Source organism: Ranitomeya imitator, chromosome 6 (genome assembly GCF_032444005.1).
Source record: "Ranitomeya imitator isolate aRanImi1 chromosome 6, aRanImi1.pri, whole genome shotgun sequence".
In the NCBI taxonomy this organism is placed as follows: Eukaryota; Metazoa; Chordata; class Amphibia; order Anura; family Dendrobatidae; genus Ranitomeya; species Ranitomeya imitator.
The window spans coordinates 245120663-245143206 of record NC_091287.1 but is presented as its reverse complement, the minus strand read 5'-3'; the positions used below and the strand labels follow the sequence as shown (position 1 = coordinate 245143206).

The 22544-nt window shown below is 44.1% G+C and overlaps 1 protein-coding gene across 7 annotated transcripts in view; it reads right to left on the bottom strand.

The window, feature by feature from the left end:
• LOC138642413 (uncharacterized) overlaps window positions 1–22544 on the bottom strand; it is a 347309-nt gene that overhangs the window by 234239 nt on the left and 90526 nt on the right. For all 7 annotated transcript variants that reach the window (XM_069730557.1, XM_069730558.1, XM_069730555.1 and 4 more), the window contains one exon: window positions 12349–12476. In XM_069730557.1, the coding sequence (XP_069586658.1) occupies window positions 12349–12476 (128 nt within the window). The remainder of the gene's footprint in view (window positions 1–12348; window positions 12477–22544) is intronic.

Here is a 22544-nt window from a genome sequence, read left to right as displayed (position 1 = left end):
GCAATCAGACATCCACACGAACCCTGACGGGACTCCGTAGAACGGGCACTTTCCCGTGTCTTAATTGCAAGAGCTGCTCTAACATCATTAAGGGAAATTAGGTCATCCATCCACGAACAGGCAAATCCTACCCCATTAAGGAATTCTTTACATGTGAAACTAATTTCGTGGTTTATATCATTAAATGTCCATGTGGGTTACTGTATGTGGGGAAGACTACTCAAGCCATTAGAGATCGCATATCAAGCCACAAGTCTACCATTTGATGTGAAAAGACATGGCCACCTTTACCTGCACATTTTAAAGAGGCAAAACATAATGTATCCCAAGTAAGATTCCAAATAATTGAGAAGGTGCCCAGGCCGAAAAGGGGTGGCAATCACATCCGTTTACTTAAACAACGAGAACCCTACTGGATTTACATCCTGGATACTCTACACCCAATAGGACTCAACCGTGAGATACATTGGCTAATCTGATGTATTTCTTTCCATAGACCCACTGAACATATGCCCATGTCAGTCTTTAGATACTCCTCTCCTGGCAGTAAAACAGATTATCATCATCTTAAAATTTTCCCCCCCACGCCCTTTTTTCCCTCGATTTTTCATTTTTTTAATTTATTTTATTTAATTTTTTATATATAATAAATTCCCCCCAAAAGTTTTTTTCCCCTGGTTTATTATTTTTTCCCCATTATATCCCCTTTCATTTCATTCCCTCTTTCTAAAAATTTTTTTTATCCCCCCGTTGTTTTCCCCTTCTTTTCCCCTTTTTTCTTCTTGCTGTCTCCCCCCACCCCTTTTTTAGCTTGGACTCCTACAGGTTTTGTTTATGACTACCATGTGTTCTGCCGCAACGGTTATTTTAATTTTTTATGACTATTATGTGTTCTGCCGCAATTGTTTATGACTACTATGGGTTCTGTCACAATTGTCACCTTAATTGCATTAACTACATTGGACTCAATACCCTACCAACTACCATCTAACTTTCTAACTATGGTATAGGCAATACTTTTAGGAGTTACCAGCTTCTCTTTGACTCACAGTATATGTCTGCCTCCCTTTAATCTAGATATCTACTTCTCCCGCACGGCACTCAGGACGCTGTTCACTTAAACAGCGGCAGTGTATCTACCATCAAAGCATGCGCTGACGTCCCTAGTTACAATTCATTACACAGCAGTGTGATCTTCACTGCCCGCGCATGCGTCCCCAGCGCTCTGATATAGGCGCCACGCTTCTCACAGCACTCACACACTGTTCTGACACGGCTGTGCCTGCAAGATACACTGCGCCACCAATGATCGTAAGTACAGTACATCCCCTATACCAGCGCCCCCTTATCTCCTGGAATTGTGCATACTCACTAAGATTATTTTGTTTTATTCAGCTTGGGCAAAACTAAGGGCAACGGCTTCCTGTCATCCTAGGATATACACTGGACTGCCTGCCACACTGGTATTTTAAGTCATCACTACTCTGTCATTCAACAATTTTCGTCGGCTTTACAACTGACACACTTTATTTTTTCCCCTCGTTTGTGTTGCCTCAATATTTTACCCTGAACCATCCTCTGATTTATACTGCTCAATATTATTTTTGGTGACTATGAATCCTACCTAACTATGCTATCCTTTCCCATAGGACACATTGCGCTTTATGAAATATTGCATAGCAGTGACACTACTTACCCGGTGATCCCTCACTTAAAGGGGTATGCTATTGTCCGATTACCTTAAATATTTTTCTTAAAAATTGTTTTTTTCTCATGTCTACCGCCAGCAACCTGTTCTCTTGTTTATGATGCCTCTAGGAATTACACTTGTGAATATGGTATATTAATACATACTGTATTACATATTGCATCCTTGGTTATGCCTTTTGTAAATATGTTGTACATACTTGGTCCTGATTGTATAGATTATATTTTATTTTCCAGCGACTATGTGATAAAGGCCGATTTCTGGCCGAAACATCTTCTAGCTGTCGCTTCACTTATCACCGTCAATAAATATTCACTTGCAGAATACTCCTTCCATTGTATGTGTGCAGTGATTCTATACTGAACTTGTATCTATAGGACCAATGGTTCCCTTTCACTAGCACCATATACCAACATTCTTCAGTCGAGTGCTAACCATCTATATTATACTAGATGGTGGCCCGATTTTAACGCATCGGGTATTCTAGAATATGTATGTATATAGCAGCCACATAGTATATAGCACAGGCCACAACATATTCTTGAATATCCGATGCGTTAATACAGGCCACGCAGTATATAACACAGCCCAAACAGTATACAACATTGCCCACATAGTATATAACACTGGCCACGTAGTATATAGCAGCCATGCAGTATATAACGCAGCCCACACAGTATAACACTGCCCACGTAGTATATAGCAGCCATGTAGGATATAATGCAGCCCACACAGTATATAACACTGCCCACAAAGTATATAACACTGCCCACGTAGTATATAGCAGCCATTTAGTATATATAACGCAGCCCACACAGTATATAACATTGTCCACGTAGTATATAGCACCCATGTAATATATAATGCAGCTCATTCAGTATATAACATTGCCAACATAGTATATAACAGTGCCCATATCGTATATAGCAGCCATGTAGTATATAACGCAGCCCACGCAGTATATAACATTGCCCACAAAGTATATACAGTGGGGCAAAAAAGTATTTAGTCAGTCAGCAATAGTGCAAATTCCACCACTTAAAAAGATGAGAGGCGTCTGTAATTTACATCATAGGTAGACCTCAACTATGGGAGACAAACTGAGAAAAAAAAAATCCAGAAAATCACATTGTCTGTTTTTTTAATATTTTATTTGCATATTATGGTGGAAAATTAGTATTTGGTCAGAAACAAAATTTCATCTCAATACTTTGTAATATATCCTTTGTTGGCAATGACAGAGGTCAAACGTTTTCCGTAAGTCTTCACAAGGTTGCCACACACTGTTGTTGGTATGTTGGCCCATTCCTCCATGCAGATCTCCTCTAGAGCAGTGATGTTTTTGGCTTTTCGCTTGGCAACACGGACTTTCAACTCCCTCCAAAGGTTTTCTATAGGGTTGAGATCTGGAGACTGGCTAGGCCACTCCAGGACCTTGAAATGCTTCTTACGAAGCCACTCCTTCGTTGCCCTGGCGGTGTGCTTTGGATCATTGTCATGTTGAAAGACCCAGCCACGTTTCATCTTCAATGCCCTTGCTGATGGAAGGAGGTTTGCACTCAAAATCTCACGATACATGGCCCCATTCATTCTTTCATGTACCCGGATGAGTCGTCCTGGCCCCTTTGCAGAGAAACAGCCCCAAAGCATGATGTTTCCACCACCATGCTTTACAGTAGGTATGGTGTTTGATGGATGCAACTCAGTATTCTTTTTCCTCCAAACACGACAAGTTGTGTTTCTACCAAACAGTTCCAGTTTGGTTTCATCAGACCATAGGACATTCTCCCAAAACTCCTCTGAATCATCCAAATGCTCTCTAGCAAACTTCAGATGGGCCCGGACATGTACTGGCTTAAGCAGTGGGACACGTCTGGCACTGCAGGATCTGAGTCCATGGTGGCGTAGTGTGTTACTTATGGTAGGCCTTGTTACATTGGTCCCAGCTCTCTGCAGTTCATTCACTAGGTCCCCCCGCGTGGTTCTGGGATTTTTGCTCACCGTTCTTGTGATCATTCTGACCCCACGGGGTGGGATTTTGCATGGATCCCCAGATCGAGGGAGATTATCAGTGATCTTGTATGTCTTCCATTTTCTAATTATTGCTCCCACTGTTGATTTCTTCACTCCAAGCTGGTTGGCTATTGCAGATTCAGTCTTCCCAGCCTGGTGCAGGGCTACAATTTTGTTTCTGGTGTCCTTTGACAGCTCTTTGGTCTTCACCATAGTGGAGTTTGGAGTCAGACTGTTTGAGGGTGTGCACAGGTGTCTTTTTATACTGATAACAAGTTTAAACAGGTGCCATTACTACAGGTAATGAGTGGAGGAAAGAGGAGACTCTTAAAGAAGAAGTTACAGGTCTGTGAGAGCCAGAAATCTTGATTGTTTGTTTCTGACCAAATACTTATTTTCCACCATAATATGCAAAAAAAATGATAAAAAAAACAGACAATGTGATTTTCTGGATTTTTTTTTCTCAGTTTGTCTCCCATAGTTGAGGTCTACCTATGATGTAAATTACAGACACCTCTCATCTTTTTAAGTGGTGGAACTTGCACTATTGCTGACTGACTAAATACTTTTTTGCCCCACTGTAACACTGCCCATGTATATAGCAGCCGTGTAGTATAAAACGCAGCCCACGCAGTATATATTGCCCACACAGTATATAACACTGCCCACGTAGTATATAGCAGCCATGCAGTATATAACGCAGCCCACACAGTATATAACGCAGCCCACACAGTATATAACACTGCCCACGTAGTATATAGCAGCCATGTAGTATATAACGCAGCCCACACAGTCTATAACACTGCCCACGTAGTATATAGCAGCCACGTAATATATAATGCAGCCCACGCAGTATATAACATTGCCCACATAGTATATAACACTGCCCATATCGTATATAGCAGCCATGTAGTATATAACGCAGTCCATGCAGTATATAACATTGCCCACATAGTATATAACACTGGCCATGTAGTATATAGCAGCCATTTAGTATATATAACGCAGCCCACATAGTATATAACACTGCCCATATCGTATATAGCAGCCATGTAGTATATAACACAGCCCACACAGTATATAACACTGCCCACACAGTATATAACACTGCCCACGTAGTATATAGCAGCCATTTAGTATATATAACGCAGCCCACACGGTATATAACATTGTCCACGTAGTATATAGCAGCCATATAGTATATAACGCAGCCCACGCAGTATATAACATTGCCCACATAGTATATAACACTGCCCATATAGTATATAGCAGCCATGTGTACATAACATTGCCCACGTAGTATATAACACTGCCCACGTAGTACATAGCAGCCATGTAGTATATAACGCAGCCCACACAGTCTATAACACTGCCCACGTAGTATATAGCAGCCATGTAATATATAATGCAGCCCACACAGTATATAACGCAGCCCACACAGTATATAACACTGCCCACGTAGTATATAGCAGCCATGTAGTATATAACGCAGCCCACACAGTCTATAACACTGCCCACGTAGTATATAGCAGCCATGTAATATATAATGCAGCCCACGCAGTATATAACATTGCCCACATAGTATATAACACTGCCCATATCGTATATAGCAGCCATGTAGTATATAACGCAGTCCATGCAGTATATAACATTGCCCACATAGTATATAACACTGGCCATGTAGTATATAGCAGCCATTTAGTATATATAACGCAGCCCACATAGTATATAACACTGCCCATATCGTATATAGCAGCCATGTAGTATATAACACAGCCCACACAGTATATAACACTGCCCACACAGTATATAACACTGCCCACGTAGTATATAGCAGCCATTTAGTATATATAACGCAGCCCACACGGTATATAACATTGTCCACGTAGTATATAGCAGCCATATAGTATATAACGCAGCCCACGCAGTATATAACATTGCCCACATAGTATATAACACTGCCCATATAGTATATAGCAGCCATGTGTACATAACATTGCCCACGTAGTATATAACACTGCCCACGTAGTACATAGCAGCCATGAGGCATATAACGCAGCCCACGCAGTATATAGCAGCCATGTAGTATATAACGCAGCCCACGCAGTATATAACATTGCCCACATAGTATATAACACTGCCCACGTAGTACATAGCAGCCATGTAGCATATAACGCAGCCCACGCAGTATGTAACACAGCCCACGTAGTATATAGCAATGTAGGCACTATATGCGTGGTTAAAAAAAATACTTAAAATAAAAAATAAACATATACTCACCCTCCGAGGGCCCCTTGTAGTCCTGGCACCTGTGTGCGGTGCACGTGGCAGCTTCCGGTCCCAGGTTTGGTATGAGCGCAGGACCTGTGATGACGTCGCGGTCACATGACCGTGACGTCATGGAAGGCCCTTCTCGCATAGCATCTTTGGAACCGGAACCTGCCGCTTGCACTGCCAAGGACAGCACGCACGTCAGAGGGTGAGAATAACCTTTTTATTTTTTTTTAGTTATTATTATATTTAACATTAGATCGTTTTACTATTGATGCTGCATACACAGCATCAATAGTAAACAGTTGGTCACACAGGGTTAATAGCTGCGTTAATGGAGTGCGTTACACCGCGGCATAACGCGGTCCATTAACGCGGCCATTAACCCTGTGTGAGGGCTGACTGGAGGGGAGTATGGAGCGGGCACTGACTGCGGGGAGGAAGGAGCGGCCATTTTGCCGCCGGACTGTGCCCGTCGCTAATTGGTCATGGCAATGGTCGTGGGCAGTTTGCCACGACCAATCAGCAACTTGGATTTCTATGACAGACAGAGGCCGTGACCAATGAATATCCGTGACAGACAGAAGGACAGACGGAAGTGACCCTTAGACAATTATATAGTAGGGGGGGGCGTGGCCTAGCATAGGATGTGAGAGGACGTGCGGCTGAGCTCTCCTGCCACAATCTCCCTAAATATTAGTACCTGAGGCGCCGCCGAACACTGAAATCACACTAAGGAGTGTGCAGGGACCCGGGGAGCAGCAGTAAGCTGTGTGCGGTAGGGCGGAGAGGAGTCCTGCAAGAGGATGACACGCAGGAGACAGAAGGAGCCGGCAGCGTCTGGAAGCTCTCAGGCCCAAGATGGCGCCGAGACTGCAGAGGAGGCGGCAAGGGCGAGCGCGGCATATCATAGGAAGATGAAGGTGATCGCCCCTCTGGAACGCTTTGCGAGGTCAGAGAAGGCTGCTAATGAGCGGTCAGCGGCTGAAGGTGAGAGACCTGAAACAAAATATGTCCCTGGGGAACAACAAGAAGGAGGGGGCCTGTCTCAGAGCAGTAAAGAGGAACAGAGATCCCCTGATGTGGCTGCACGTGCTGACCAGCTTCAACAGCCGGACACACTAGACATGGCAGAGCCGACGCTCAGAGATATATTCTCTGTGGTAATGTACAACAAGTCTGCCCTTGGAGCTCTGAACAGTCGTGTGGATGAATTAAAGGGAGAGATGGTTGCGATTAATGCTGCAGTGCGCAAAGTTGAACAGAGTGGAGGTGGTGGAAGAACGTGTGGGGAACGCTGAAGACCAGGTTAATGAACTGTTGAAAAGGGAAAAAAAGTATGTGCAGCATATAGCTGAACTGGAATTTAAAACTGATGATCTTGAGAACCGCTCCCGCAGGAGCAACCTGAGGATTGTGGGGGTGCCAGAAAAAGCGGAAGGAAATAACCCCACTGAGTACATTGAGTCATGGCTGAAAAACACTGTAGGAGGGGATGGTCTCACTAAAATGTTCTCCGTTGAAAGGGCACATCGTGTGCCCACTAGACCCCTGCCCCCAGGATCAGCCCCAAGAGTCATCTTGGCTAAAGTTCTGAATTATCGGGACCGGGACACCCTGCTGAGGAAAGCCAGGAACTGTGCGGATCTAACCATAGACGGCAATCGCATCTCCATCTACCCAGATTATTCTGCAGCGGTCCAAAAGCTCCGAATAACGTTTGGAGAAGTCAAAAGGCGACTACGGGACATGGATTTGCGCTATTCAATGATTTACCCAGCTAAGCTGAGAGTCGCTGCCTTGGATCGGGTGCACTTTTTACAGAATCCAGAGGAGGCGACACACTGGCTGGATTCTAACACCAAAAATATCAGAGCGGAACGGTCCCGTTGAAGCAGACTGAGTGATGCTGAAACAGTGATTACCTGTTATTCAGTTTGAATTTGATAAGTTAATGGTCATCTCTGATGTGACGTAATGCCATGTTGGTATATGTGGGTTGTGTTCGGTGGCGAAACGGACATTGCAGTTTGATAAATGTGGACAGGAGAGTAGTTGGAGTACAGAGCTTGTATTGTTAAGCTGTAAAAACGCCCTCCTAGATCTCAAATAGAGAGGGAGAGTGAATTCTTATCAGCTTAAAAGTTGTGGGAGAAAAACAGTTTTTCGGGAGGGGGATAGAAGGGAAGGATGGGAGTTATTTCAGTTGGAAGGTTGGGATGGGGTGTAGATGGGGGAGGGTGGGGGGGGGGACAAGGGAGGGGACCGAGACCTCAAGCGTTTGGTATTGTGATATATCATGGGGGGTAGAATTAAAATTCTAAGCTGGAACGTTAGGGGTCTCGCCAATGTCTCAAGCGGGCCACAATCCTACAATATCTGTTGAAGCTGAGGCCCTCAGTGATTTGCCTTCAAGAAACACACCTGGTAGAAGACAAAGTAGCTATGTTACAAAAAAGATGGGTGAGGAAGGCTTATCACTCGACGTACTCAGCCTATGCTAGGGGAGTGTCGGTATTAATCCACACTTCTACTCCATATGAAGAAGTGGAGGTTATAATAAACAAAGACGGGCAATACGTGTTTATTGTATGTAAGATATTGAATAGATTATTATGTATAGTGTCTTTATATATCCCTCCACCGTTTTCGGGAAAAAAGATACAGGAAATTCTGGACATATCGGGGAAATGGACTGGGGTCCCGTTGCTTGTAATAGGAGACGTGAATAATATTGCAAATGATCGTTGGGATAGGGGCAAACATACAGAGAACAAAGAGGAAGGGAATGTAACACCTTTTGGAAACTACATGAGGGAAATTGGATGGATAGACTTATGGAGAGTTCGAAATATTGAGAACTACACTTACTCGTGCTACTCGGCGACGTATGGTTCTTTGTCTCGCATTGATTTGGCTTTGGGAAATGAAGGGATGGATAACTTGGTACAGGAAGTGGAATATTTGCCCAGAGTCCTATCGGATCATTGTCCTCTGATGGTATCTTTACAATTGGGAGAACAGGGGAGGTTGGCAGGTATGGGATGGAAAATTCACCCCTTTTGGTTACGGTTGCTGGATATGGGAAAGATAGGAGAGGAACTGGGTGAATTCTTTAGGATAAACGAAGGTAGTGCAGAAGGTCATATAGTTTGGGATACTATGAAGGCGTTTTTGAGAGGGATTTTATTCAGAGAAGTATCTCGATATAAGACTAGGTCTCAAAAACTAGATAAAGCAGTGATGGAGGAATTAAGGGCAGCGGAGGAGGCATTGGGTGCGCAGTGTTCAAAAGCTACGCAGACCCGCATGAGAATGGCCCAGTCGGAGGTTAATAAACTTCACATCCGTAAGGCAGAGAGATTGCAGGCATTTCAGAACGAGGCATTCTATGCGGAAGGTGAAAAAGTGGGGCACCTGCTCTCAGTGGTAGCTTCGGCACAACGGGAATCCTCGCATGTATACGCAATTAAAACAAAGGAAGGTAATGTGGTTACACAAGGAGATCAAATTTTGGACGTATTTAAACAATTTTACAGTGAGCTATACTCCTATACATATAGGTCAAGAGGAGATGGACAGGTATATGAGGGCGATTAAGCTTCCTAGACTAGGTGATGAAGATAGAGAATGGATGGATAGGCCAATGGCGGCGGAGGAACTGAGGGTGGCACTGGCGGACATGGCGGGTAATAAGGCCCCGGGGGGCGGATGGCATTCCGGCAGAGGTGTATAAAATTTTTAATGAAGAAATAACTAAATTGGAGAAGGTATTTGATGAGTCGTTGGAGAGGGGAATGCTACCTACATCTATGAGAGAGGCCATTGTTGTGGTCATTCCTAAAGCTGATAAGGATCCGTTGAATCCGGAGTCCTACAGACCAATCTCACTCCTTACGGCGGATATAAAGAATTTGGCGAAGGCCTTGGCCAACAGACTAACCCATGTGATTGATAAAGTAATCCACCCAGATCAATCTGGATTTATGCCTAACAAATCTACAGCAATTAATTTAAGGAGACTATATTTAAATATGCCAATTCCAGCCGAAAATGCTGGAAAGAGAGTGGTGGTGTCTTTGGATGCCCATAAGGCCTTTGATTGTGTAGAATGGAATTACTTGTGGTCGGTTTTGTTGTGCCTTGGATTTGGGCCTAAAGGTACCGTCACACTAAGCAATGCTGCAGCGATACCGACAACGATCCGGATCGCTGCAGCGTCGCTGTTTGGTCGCTGGAGAGCTGTCACACAGACAGCTCTCCAGTGACCAACTATGCCGGTAACCAGGGTAAACATCGGGTTACTAAGCGCAGGGCCGCTTCAAGTCTAGAATGAAATGGGAAGCTGAATTGGGAGAGATAAATGATGATAGATGGGAATCTATTTTAGAATATGTGCCTAAGATCTCTATGAGCGAACCTGGGAGGATGTCTCAATTATATGTGATTCATAGAGCTTACAGAACTCCCGATAGACTGTTTAAGATGGGTTTGAGGTCTGATTCCGAGTGTCCACGATGTTCGCAGGAACGGGCAGACATGTTACACAATAAAGTGCACAATTCCTTCGTCAGGGAATAATTATTCGAAGGAATAATCCGAAACGCGCGTTGGGGTGCGTTACCACTGGATTCAGCCATCTAAGGTATTTACCGACATCAATATTAGTGTTGATCCCCCTTTATTGTGCACTTTACATACACCTACTGCTTTTGATGCATTGAAGCACTTTTAGGAGCACACATGATCCCTCACACATAGCACCTTATTGTGGGACATATGATATAATCCCAGCTGGATAAAATTAACACCCAGCACTTATATAATCAAGTGATCCTCGCATGTGGGTGCACACTAGCATTCACTGGTATGCTTGCTATTTATTTATCTATGCACATAGCACTTGTCTGATGTATTAGGCCCCCTTTTCGTCTGATATGCATTTGTATAGCACTTAGCACTTTTTCTGGAATTAGTTAGCATTTTTTTGGAGCATATGTATTTTATATAATTAACTTTTGTGGCACATAGCACTTTGTAAATTGGCCTTTTTTTGCTTAGTTTTTGCTATTCAGATTTGTATATTTTTTGTTATAAAAATAATCTTTATAAAATCTTACACCTCACTGTGTGCAAAAATACGAAATTGCTATTTGCACATGTTTTATCATGATGGGGATCAACTGATGTAATAGAGGGTGTGCTGTAATGTTGTTATTTTTATATATATATTTTTTATATATAATTGTCTAGTGGTACGCATTAATTAGTTTTTATACTTATATAACATAAATATTTTTAACATTGTTGTTGCCACTTTAAATTGTGTAATAAAGGCAGATTTTTTAAAAATTTGAATTCTTGTATGGTGCTTATCCCTGGTGTGTCTGTGATCTGGGTTTTGGGATTGTTCACCAGAAATTGATTTATGTAGACTAGCGAACATACTCGAATAACACGTTATCCAAGCACATTCGCTCATCACTAATGTCAATCTATTCCTTGGATAGTATCCCTGTTATACCAGCTTTGCTTCACATTGGTCTGCTTTCCCCGGACTGAGATACTACTATAAAGTATTTAATTATGTTGTACAATATAATGTTGTTGTCGGTGTAATCTTTTCTAATGCATCCTTTTAAAAAACATTTATTGTCCCCACCTCCTTCTGTATATATCTGCTAACAGGTTTTCTATTTTGCCGACACTATACTGAGTACACGGAAACATTGGAGGTATACATCAGAGCATACTCCTAACATATAACTCTGACATAAACCAAAATAAAATATGAAGAAAGTCTTACAGATCCATATTTGGACTATAAAAAAGCAAGAATAGATTGGTTTGGGTTCACAATCAAATGGATGCATTTGAGGTTTGGCGAATAAATAAGATCCCAATATAATTTTTACAAATCTACTCAAAATGAATCATCCTTATCAAAGTGTTATATTTTAGTAAAAAGCAAGAGGTCAGACATCTTTGTTACATACAACAAAGAACCATATCTTCTGTAGCTTTCAGAAATCATGGCAATATAATTTCTTGTCCATGATTTCTGAAACTGCTCTGGGTTCATACACTATTTCTATATGCCTCTAATATAAGAGCCATACAAAAAATTATTCACAACATGGCATCACATGCCATATTCTAAAAATATAGCCCACTAAAAACATAGCCTCCATGTGAGCACACATTGCCTTGTGCATGGGTTCTTACATCGGACCTTACATCTATCAAATTAGCACAGTCTGATACTGCTTGTTTTGTGTGACCCTGCATTAAACAAAAGCAATTCGCATTTCTTTGATTATTTTATGAAAAAATATTTATAATTAAATATATCTTACCAAAACTGCCAGGATATGTGAATAACTTTTGAGGTGGTTTGAAACATCCAACATTTGTTCACAACATAAAACACATTTAGCTAATCGAATGCCACCTGGATGTTCATATCTGCGTATGTATTCTACGCCTACAAAAAGTGAAAAAAGTGTTATTGCAGCAATTCTGCATCTTTTCACAACAACATTTTTCTAAATCTGAACCTGTTAAAAATGTATCAAGAACTGCATATGACCACATCTACAAGGACATATACAGCAGAATGTATCTTTAAGTCAAATCACATTGTATCAAACCCCAGTAGTCCAAATTCAGACATTGTGTTGTGGCCCATGATCACAGAACGGATGCGAGTCTCGTGATCTGAACTGAAGAGCATCATACACATATACTGCATGGAGCTGTGAAGTTCAGGTCAGGAAGCACACTTCCTTTTCCATCTCTATTGGTACCAGCTAGGGGTGCCCACTGTTTACATAAATTTTTATACTGCGACTAGAATCATTTCTGTGCCAAATCTGCAAAAACCCAGATAGTAACTCCTTCAGCCCCCAAGCTTGTTTTCATCTTCGTGACCAAGCCAAATTTTACAATTCTGACCAGTGTCACTTTATGAGCTTATAGCTCAATTGATCCCACTGATTCTGAGACTTTTTTTCATGACGTATTGTACTTCATGATCACGGTAAAAATTTCAGTGATAAGACTTATTTATTTAAGGAAAAAAACTGCAATTTGGAAATTTAGAAAATTTAGCAATTTTCAATCTTTTATTTTAATGCCCTTAAATCTAAAGAGATAGGTCACACAAAATAGTTAATAAATAACATTTCCCACATGTCTACTTTACATCAGCACAATTACACAAAAACATTTTTGTAGGAAGTCATAAGGGTTAAAAGAAGACCAGCGAATCCTCATTTTTCCATAAGATAGAAAATACCCAAAAGTGACACCATTCTAAGAACTACACCCTTCAAGGTGCTCAAAACCACATTCAAGAAGTGTATTACCCCTTCAGTTGCTTCACAGAAACTAAAGCAATGTGTGGGGGGGGGGGGAAATGAACATTTAACTTTCACGAAAATTTTCCATTAGACCCAATTTTTTATTTTTTTTATTTTCACACGGCTAACAGGAGAAAACGGACCACAACATTTTTTGTGCAATTTCTCCTGAGCATGCCAATATCCCATACTGTTTGGGCGCACAGCAGGGCTCGGAAGGGAAGAAGTGAGGTTTTGGAATGCAGGCTCCGATTGAATGGTCTGCAGGCATCATGTCGTGTTTGGAGAGCCCATATTGTGCGCAAGCAGTGGAAACTGCCTACAAGAGGCCCCATTTTGGAACTGATCTAGCGTTTCCTGGTATGTAACTTTTATAATGTAGTGGTATGCGTAAGTTGTGTAGTGTGCATCAGGTTGGCATACATGAGTTGTGCAAATCAGAAATGATTGATAAGTGGTGTCCTTGCATATTCCCATTCTATAACACAGTCAGCTCTTGTTTTGCAACTGTAACAACCCTGCCGGCATCACTGCATGGCATCCCATTCCCCACCTGCCTTACACAACAACTTACTCACTACTCTGGGCCATGCTGTGAGATTTGTCTCCTGCCGGTTCCATGCTGTGTGCCTCATGTCTCCTGCCTACTCTGTGCATGCTGTTGTGAATTCTGTGGCTGAATTCACTCCTGTGGTCACAAGTGGTACTGCAGCTTCTGAGCTTCCTCCCTCAGGTGTTCTGGTGAGCTCGTTAACTGCTTCATTACTTAACTCCGCCTGATGCTGCTATCCTTGCTCCTTGTCAATGTTTCAGTGTTGGATCTGAGCTTCTCCTGATTGTTCCTGTGACCTGCTGCTCTGTATAGCTAAGTGCTTTTTGCTTTTTTGTTGCTTTTTTTCTGTCCAGCCGTTAGTTCGGCACGGTGGTTTTTTTTACTGTTATGTTTGCTAATGACAGGTGTTATGAAGGCAATCCAGAAACACAGTGTGCTTAGCGATCAGAGCGCACACAGTGATCTGACAAATACCCAAAAATACAAGAACGAGCTCTGAGACGTGGAAACTCTGTAGACTGCACACCTGATCCTATCCTAAACACAACTAAAAGCGGCTGTGGATTGCGCCTAACAACTACCTAGGCAACTCGGCACAGCCTAAGAAACTAGCTAGCCTGAAGATAGAAAAATAGGCCTGACTTGCCCCAGAGAAATTCCCCAAAGGAAAAGGCAGCCCCCCACATATAATGACTGTGAGTAAGATGAAAAGACAAAACGTAGGGATGAAATAGATTCAGCAAAGTGGGGCCCGATATTCTAGGACAGAGCGAGGACAGTAAAGCGAACTTTGCAGTCTACAAAAAACCCTAAAGCAAAACCACGCAAAGGGGGCAAAAAAAACCCACCGTGCCGAACTAACGGCACGGCGGTACACCCTTTGCGTCTCAGAGCTTCCAGCAAAACAAAAGACCTTTCCGGCGCCTGCGCACTGCAGTACTATCCTCTGCCCTCAAGAGGGCAGAGCAAAGTACGCCTGCGCCGGAGCCGTGGCTTAAGATCAGAAGAGGACGTCATGGAAAGAAGATAGGAGGCGCCGGAGCGGACCGGAGACGCCCATCCGACCTGACCAGCAGCGGGACCACCCCTGGGTGAGTATAATCTAACGTCTTTTTCTCCTTTTTCAGGTAACATCGGGGGCTTATCTACAGCATTACAGAATGCTGCAGATAAGCCCCTGATGCCGGTGGGATTACCTCACCCGCGATTTTCGGGGTGACAGGTTCCCTTTAAGGCATTCCCACTCTTGGAGGATGCCTGAGCAACTATTTCCCTCAGTTAGTGTCTTGCTACTGAGATGCCAGATGCTGTCCTGTCGCAACCACCTAGTGGGGCTTTGTACCCTGGCCTGAACCTGTGTTTCTTTTTCAGCCACCCAGTTGGACTTGGTACCCTGGTCTGAATTCATGTCTGTGTCTTGTCCCGACCCTAGTCCTGTCTGTACTCTGGTCTATACGTGTTCCTTCCTTGTCTGTTTGCCTTGCCCTCTTCTGCTGTGCATACCATTGTGTCCATTCCTTCCTGCTCCGCTCGCCTCAACTGGTGGCTCTGCGCCTCTCTGCTCTGCTCGCCGCATCCTGTGGTTCTGTCCCTTCCTGCTCTGCTAGCAGCAAACCCACGGCTCTGCTCTGTTCTGCTGCACACTTTGCGGCTCTGCTCTGCCCGCTGCAACCTGTGGAGCTGCACCTTTCTGCTCGGCTCGCCGCAAACCAGCGGTTCTGCTCTGCTGCACACTTTGCCGCTCTGCACCTTCCTGCTTTGCTCGCCACAAACCTGCGGCTCTGCTCTGTTCCGCTCTGCTCTAGCTCTGCGGTCCCGCTCTACGTTCCTGCTTTTGGCTCCGCCTCCAGCGGTTCTGCTCTTGGCTCTGCCTCCTTCAGCTCTGCTCTTATCTCTGCCTCCTGCAGTTCTGTTCTTCTCTCTGCCTCCTGCGGTTCTGCTCTTAGCTCCGCCTCCTGTGATTCTGCTTTCTATCAGCTCCTTTCGATCCTGCTCTATTTCCGTTCTGCTTCCTGCGGGTCAGGTTCCTACCTGTTCCCATATACCCTCTTATCTGAACAGGTCCCTACCTGTTTCCATATACTTGCCTGTATTACAGTTCCTACCTAGTCAGTACCTGTTCTGCCAGAGTACCAGTCGTGTCTGCCAGTCCTGCCAGAGTGCCAGCCGTGCCCGTATGTCAGTGTTTCAGCTTTACCCGAATGCCAGTGTCCCAGCCGTGCCCACCTGCCAGTGTCTCAGCTGTTGCACCTGGCTGCTAGTGTCTCAGCCGTGCCTGCCTGTGTTCCGTCAACCAGTGGCGTGGAGTGGCACCTGCCGCACAAGCCTGACCTCACCATCAGAGGCTCCAGTGAACACCAAGGTAGCTGCTTAGTTATGCCCCTTCCAGGGTAGTCTGGTTTGTGCCACAGTGGGTCCACACCCCTCGTTTGCGCCAACCAGTCAGGGAACGAGCGTTACAGCGACCTTCCTTTCTTTGTGGTTTGAAGGACCTCCCCCAGGATATGTTGGTCTGGTACGATAGGAGTACCTTCAGTTCCAGAAGTACTGGGGTTCGCTCCTTTCGGATCTCCAAAGATTAGGGCCTTGATCACTACCTCCTGGAACTGAAGGTACGACGTATCGGTCTGGCCTGCATGTCGCGATAGCATGTAAGCATTGTACATTGCCATCTGTATGATGCGCACAGCCAGCTTTTTATACCCCACCTTGGCTTTTCTCACGGCACTGTACGGCTGGAGGACTCGATCAGAGATCAACTCCCCTCCATGTTTTTATTGTACCCAATACACAGTCTGGTTTGGTAACCTGTGTTGAGGTACCTCGTACAGCGGTGGGGGTACTGCCATCACCATGTATGTTGGTCAACAAAAGGACATCCCTCTTGTCCTTGTACTTAACCACCAGCATGTTGTCACTACATTGTGCTCTGCTCTCACCCTTTCTGAGCAGCTGCTCAATTAGCATCTTAAGGAAGCCTCTCTGATTTTTGCGGACAGCAGCGCATGATGCGGTAGCTCGCACAGAAAGCGATTTGAAGAGTGGGATGATGGTATAAAAGATATCTACGTAGAAGTGATAACCTTGATCCAGCAGTGGGCGTACCAAATCCCACTCCAATTTCCTGCTCACTCCCAGGAAAATGGGACATTGAGGGGGTTTAAATCAGGTGTCTTTCCCTTGATAAACTCTAAACTTGTGAGTGTAATCTGAAGTACTCTTTCACAGCTTAGAGAGTTGAATTCCGCACCTGGTCCTCTTACTGGGCAGGCATTACCGGAATTTGAGCATCCCCTTGAAATGTATTAGGGACTTATCCATGGAGATGTCCTTTTGGAGAATATACACCTCAGTAAACTTGTTGCTGAAGTGAAGTGATCAATGACCGGCCGAACTTTGAAAAGTAGGTCAAAGTTGGGGTCATCTCAGGGAGCACATTGTGAGTTATCATTGCAATGCAAACATTTTTTGTATTGCCTCAAACTGTTTAAGGGTCATAGCCTTGTGGAACACTGGAGAGATGTATAAAACCTCAACATTCCAAAAATTAACGAAGTTCTGACTTCTTCACTGACGCCATGTGAAGGACCAGTCCCCAAAATGTCATAATTTCTACTGCGTCTACAGGGATCAAGTTGAAAATGATGAATTGAGGTTTTGTGCCAAAAATTGCTGGGCGTACCAATTTGTTTGGGACACAATGAGGTTTACAAAATCCTCAGCAAGCAAAAAAAAGACTTTGAAAAAGTCTATTTCTGTGAGGCTGGTAGTGTCAAATTTGATTACCAATTGTACCACAAAATCAGGAATAAGTGGCTCAATCTTCAGGGTGAGGTACATACAAGATCAGTATCGGTGAGCGGTGGTTCATTATCAATTTAAAAGGAGGAAAAATAAGGAAGGTGGGATCCTCTCCCTCAACTATCAGTGTTTGAAGCAATGCCTCCTCTGCTGAATACTGCGATTTGGACGAGTGGGACATTTTTTTGCATATGTTGTGTTTGCGTGTATACAAGTGTGTGCTTGTAAAAAATTATTTTATTTAGATGAGAGAAAAAAAGGAAAGAATATAGCAAGAAAAAGATAAAGAATATAACAATTTGGTCAAATAAAAAACAAAGTTACTGAACGGACATCAGATAAATAAATTTAAAAAAAATTAGAGCACCCGCAACCATCTTACTATCTTACATTAACTATGACAATAGTATTTTTTCTTTTTTTCTTCACACCAAAAAAAAAAAAAAAATAAAAAAAAAGCAACAACCAGAGGCCGATCACTTATAGCATTAGCGATAAGCGCTCAACAGCAGATGGACATATGCATGGATGTAATTCCTTTTTTTCTGCGCTGACACTAAACCTAATTAAATGCAGTAAAAAGTCTTAACGAATCTAAATTATTTATTTTGATTCTTTTATCACACACACAGAAAAAAAAAAACAACAACCGGAGGCCAATCACTGGTGTGCCTCGGTGATCAACGGCTATAGGATGCATGCACAGATGGTACAAAAAGAGGATAAAGATAGACAGAAAAAAAATGTCCTTGCCATAAGCGAGCACAGACGCTAATCAGTGATGAATGTCTGATCAACAGTTCGGCGGCTGTGGGACGCACACACGATGTGGTGCGAAGGGTTGAACGGTGGGGAAGAAATGGACATGGACAAAAAAAAAGTTATGGACAAAAAAAAAAAAAGTTGTGGAAAACAGTGAGCATGAGTGGGGATCAGTGGTTTGAGTCACTAATCAATAATTGGCGGCTGCAGTACGCAAGAAAAAAAACTGCCAAAAAAGGAGTGATCAAGTACTGATCAGCACTCAGCAGAAGAAGTGGTGAGATAACAAGGGGGAAAGGTGGATTGGAGTGGATTAGGAAAAATCAGGAACGGGTCAGAGAAGAATCAGGAAGGTCTTCCTACTTCAGCAGCAAAAGTAACAATAGCAGTGATGGCACAGGCTTGAAAAAGTCTGTAGCACCACAAGCCCCAACACAGCGCACAGAACAAAACATGACTGCCATTTCAAAGTCTGCAGCCAGAATGGTGAGGTACAGGGCAGTCACTGTGCGGTCAGATCACATCTCTGCACTTGAACCAATCACAGCTGGCCCGGGTGATGCCGTGGTTGCTAGGCTCCAGCTTATGACCGTTGCTCTGACAGCACCAATCATCGGCTGGACAACATCGTTAAGGTGTTAAATAATCACCATGTAAGCAATACCCTTTGGTTTTGATCATAAAAAATATTTAACAAGACCCATATTTCTGGAAATTTATAGTGAAATAAAAAACAAAACAAAAAACTAAACCCCAATATTCAGGGGAGCGGTGGCAAGAAAATAGGAATTAAAAATGCCAACTTTTTGATTTCACGTGACACCTATATGTTAAAGTACTTCATAAATTACTACTCTTTTTCTTAATAAGTACCGTATGTAGATGAAAAAAAATTTAAAGAACTCTATATATAGGGTCTGTTTGTCTGTAACCGAAATCCCGCATCGCTGATTGGTCGAGGCCGGCCAGGCGTGACCAATCAGCGATCATAAATAAACTACATACAAATACTAGAACGAGAATAACATGGAGGACAGTGTGTGAGGGAGAGAATAACATGGAGGACAGTCTGTGAGGGAGAGAATAACATGGAGGACAGTCTGTGAGGGAGAGAATAACATGGAGGACAGTGTGTGAGGGAGACAACAACATGGAGGACAGTGTGTAAGGGAGAGAATAAAAAAATTTCCCCGTTTTTAACTTTATCATATGGTAAAATAAATGGTGTCTTTGAAAACTATAAGTCATCCTGTGTGAAAACAAGATGTCATACACTGATAGATGACTAATAGAGTTTTGGCTCTTAAAATAAAGACAGGAGAAAAACAATGGCAGTGTGTCCAATGGGTTAAAACATAAATGTAAGCACCAATGTTTATATGAATACTAGATGGTGGCCCAATTCTAACGCATCGGGTATCTACTATGTAATCTTTTAATTTTGTCTGTTTGTCTGTAAGGGAAATCCCGCGTCGCTGATTGGTTTCGCCAACTGGCAAAACCAATCAGCGACAGGTGCAGTCCGGCCGCGAATTGGCACGGGATTTGAACCATGCTTCGCTGATTGGTCGTGGCCGGCCGGGCGCGACCAATCAGCGATATTGGCTCGAGATTTAAATCCAGCTGCACTGATAATGTATATATTTTACCCAGAAAATCCTGTGTATTCATTGCATTATTCTTAAATCTTCATAAATAAACTACATACATATTCTAGAATACCCGATGCGTTAGAATCGGGTCACCATCTAGTAAAATATATATAAGCTGTGACAAGAGTCACTGGCAGGGTGGTTGAAGGGAGATATGCGTCACTGCGCTTAACGGCATCAGTAATATGAAACCAGAGCATTTTTCTCCAGCAGACTATGTTTTGTGAGGGTTAAGTTGCATAAAAGGGCTGGTTTTATGTGGACCTTCATAGAGCAGATGGGAAAAGGTCCACTTTATCTCCCTTGGCAGACTTGCCAGGACCTGCGTGAGGTCATAATCATGTGATCAATTACATGATGGGAAAACACAGGATTTGGTTTAAATAACCAAGCTCTGCAGGCAGTCTGTGTTCGGCTTGCCTGGAGAGGAGTCTCCAGAGGCTTTGTGGCTCGCCAAGCACATACAACCTGTGCTGCTCCAGAGCAGGGTGCCGCCCGCACCATACGGACTGTGTTGCAGCATTATTGTTTTCCTTTTGTGGTTTTGTTCCGGTTGTAGCCAGAAAGGCTGAGTTTTTGTTCCCATGGGTTGGTTTATGCTGCCTGATAAACCAACAAGGACATAAAGAGACGGTGTTCCCATTTTTTCTACCTCTCTGTGCCGCCACGTGAGTGAACTGCAACAAGTGGTGTTTCGAATGTGGGCATCGTTCCAGGAATGCCAGTAGCGGTTGTGGTCAAAACCGCATGTCCTGGGTAAAGGAGGCCACAAGCCAGCGGACGGAGTCAGGCTAAATGGAGGACCTCATCAAGCATCTGGTGAGTGCACAGCAGCAACAACAGCTAGCCCACCAGGAGACGAGTAAGTTGCTCATCCAGAAGCAGCAGCAGGACCAATTCAGACAGCAGCAGATCGAGTTGCTTGCCAAGGCAGTTTGGGGAAGGTCGGAAACCCAGCCCAGAAGTCCAGGTGATGATACGCATGTCCAGAAGGCGGTATGACGAGCAGTGCAGAAAATGACCCCTGGTGATGATGCAGAGGCATTTCTGACTGTTTTTGAGCGGGTAGCGAAGCGAGAGAGAGACTGCGGCCAGACCAGTGGGCAGAGGTGCTGGCCCCTATCTAACCATCGAGACACAGAAGGCTTATTATGACCTGGCCTTGAAAAATGCCCGGGAATATGTGAAACTGAAAACTGAGATACTCGCTCACTCAGGGGTGACTGTTTGTTCGGGCACAAAGGGTTTATCATTGGGCGCATTGCAGTGATAAGCCACCTGGCTTCCAGATGTTCGACTTACTCCACCTGGTGCAGAAATGGTTACAGCCGGAGGTTTGTCCATTCCCTTCCTAGGTCGGTACAGACATGGGTGGCCCAGGGGATCCTCGGAATGCGGATGACCTGGTCGGCCTAGTAGAAAGATACCAGGTGGTCGAGAGGTCCCTAAAGAAGCCGGGGGGTGGTGCATCCCCATACTGGAGTACCCAGTGGGAGCCAGAGTCCCAAAAGAGGGGTAGAGCCACCACTAGGGGAGGTGCGAGGTTCCAAAATCCTGTTGAAGGGGTGCAAAAGACTGCTGGTAAGGACTTGATCTGTTGGCGGTGCCACGGTCCAGGACACGTCGCTGTCCGTTGTCTTTTGTCTGCTGAGCAGAGGGACCGCAGTCTAGGCCGGCGCTGCTCATACTTCACTTACACCGCTTGCAGAGCGGACCATCATCCCAGGGATGGGCCTCAGTCATGTCCTGTGACCATACATGGGGAGCTGGTATCAGGACTGTTGGACTCAGGGAGTTTGGCGACTCTGATAAGGTCTACACTTCCCCACCAGCTGATTCCAGGGAAGCATGTGGGCGTTCGCTGTATCCATGGCGATGCCAAGGACTACCTCGTTGCCAGTGTCTGTATAAAAGCTAACTGTGGCATTGAGTCCCATGAGGTCGGGGTTTGTGAAAAACTTGCTACACCCAGTGATAATCGTTCAGGACTTCAGCATGTTTTGGGACTTGTGGGGGAAGGCTGACAAATGACTCAGACAGAGGCCAGTCCAACCCTGCTCAATCCCCATCACAGCCCGGGGTGGAGGAGGTCCCCTTATGTGTAATGGCGAGTTACAAGGATGATGTTCCCGATCTGGGGGGTTTGGGGGAAAAATTTGGTTCTACTCAGATGCAGGATATTACCTTAAAACATGCATTTGAAAATGTATCTGTAATTGATGGGGTTGCTCAAGAGCTGGGGGCTGACACCAGGTCCCCACATTTCGCAGTGAATGGCGAGTTACTATATCGGGTGACCACACTGAGGGGAGGGGAAATAGTGGAGCAGCTTTTAGTTCCAGGTCCATACCGGGGGAGAGTGTTAGACATGGCCCATTCACATGTTTTGGGGGGACATCTGGGGGATGAGAAAACACAGGAGT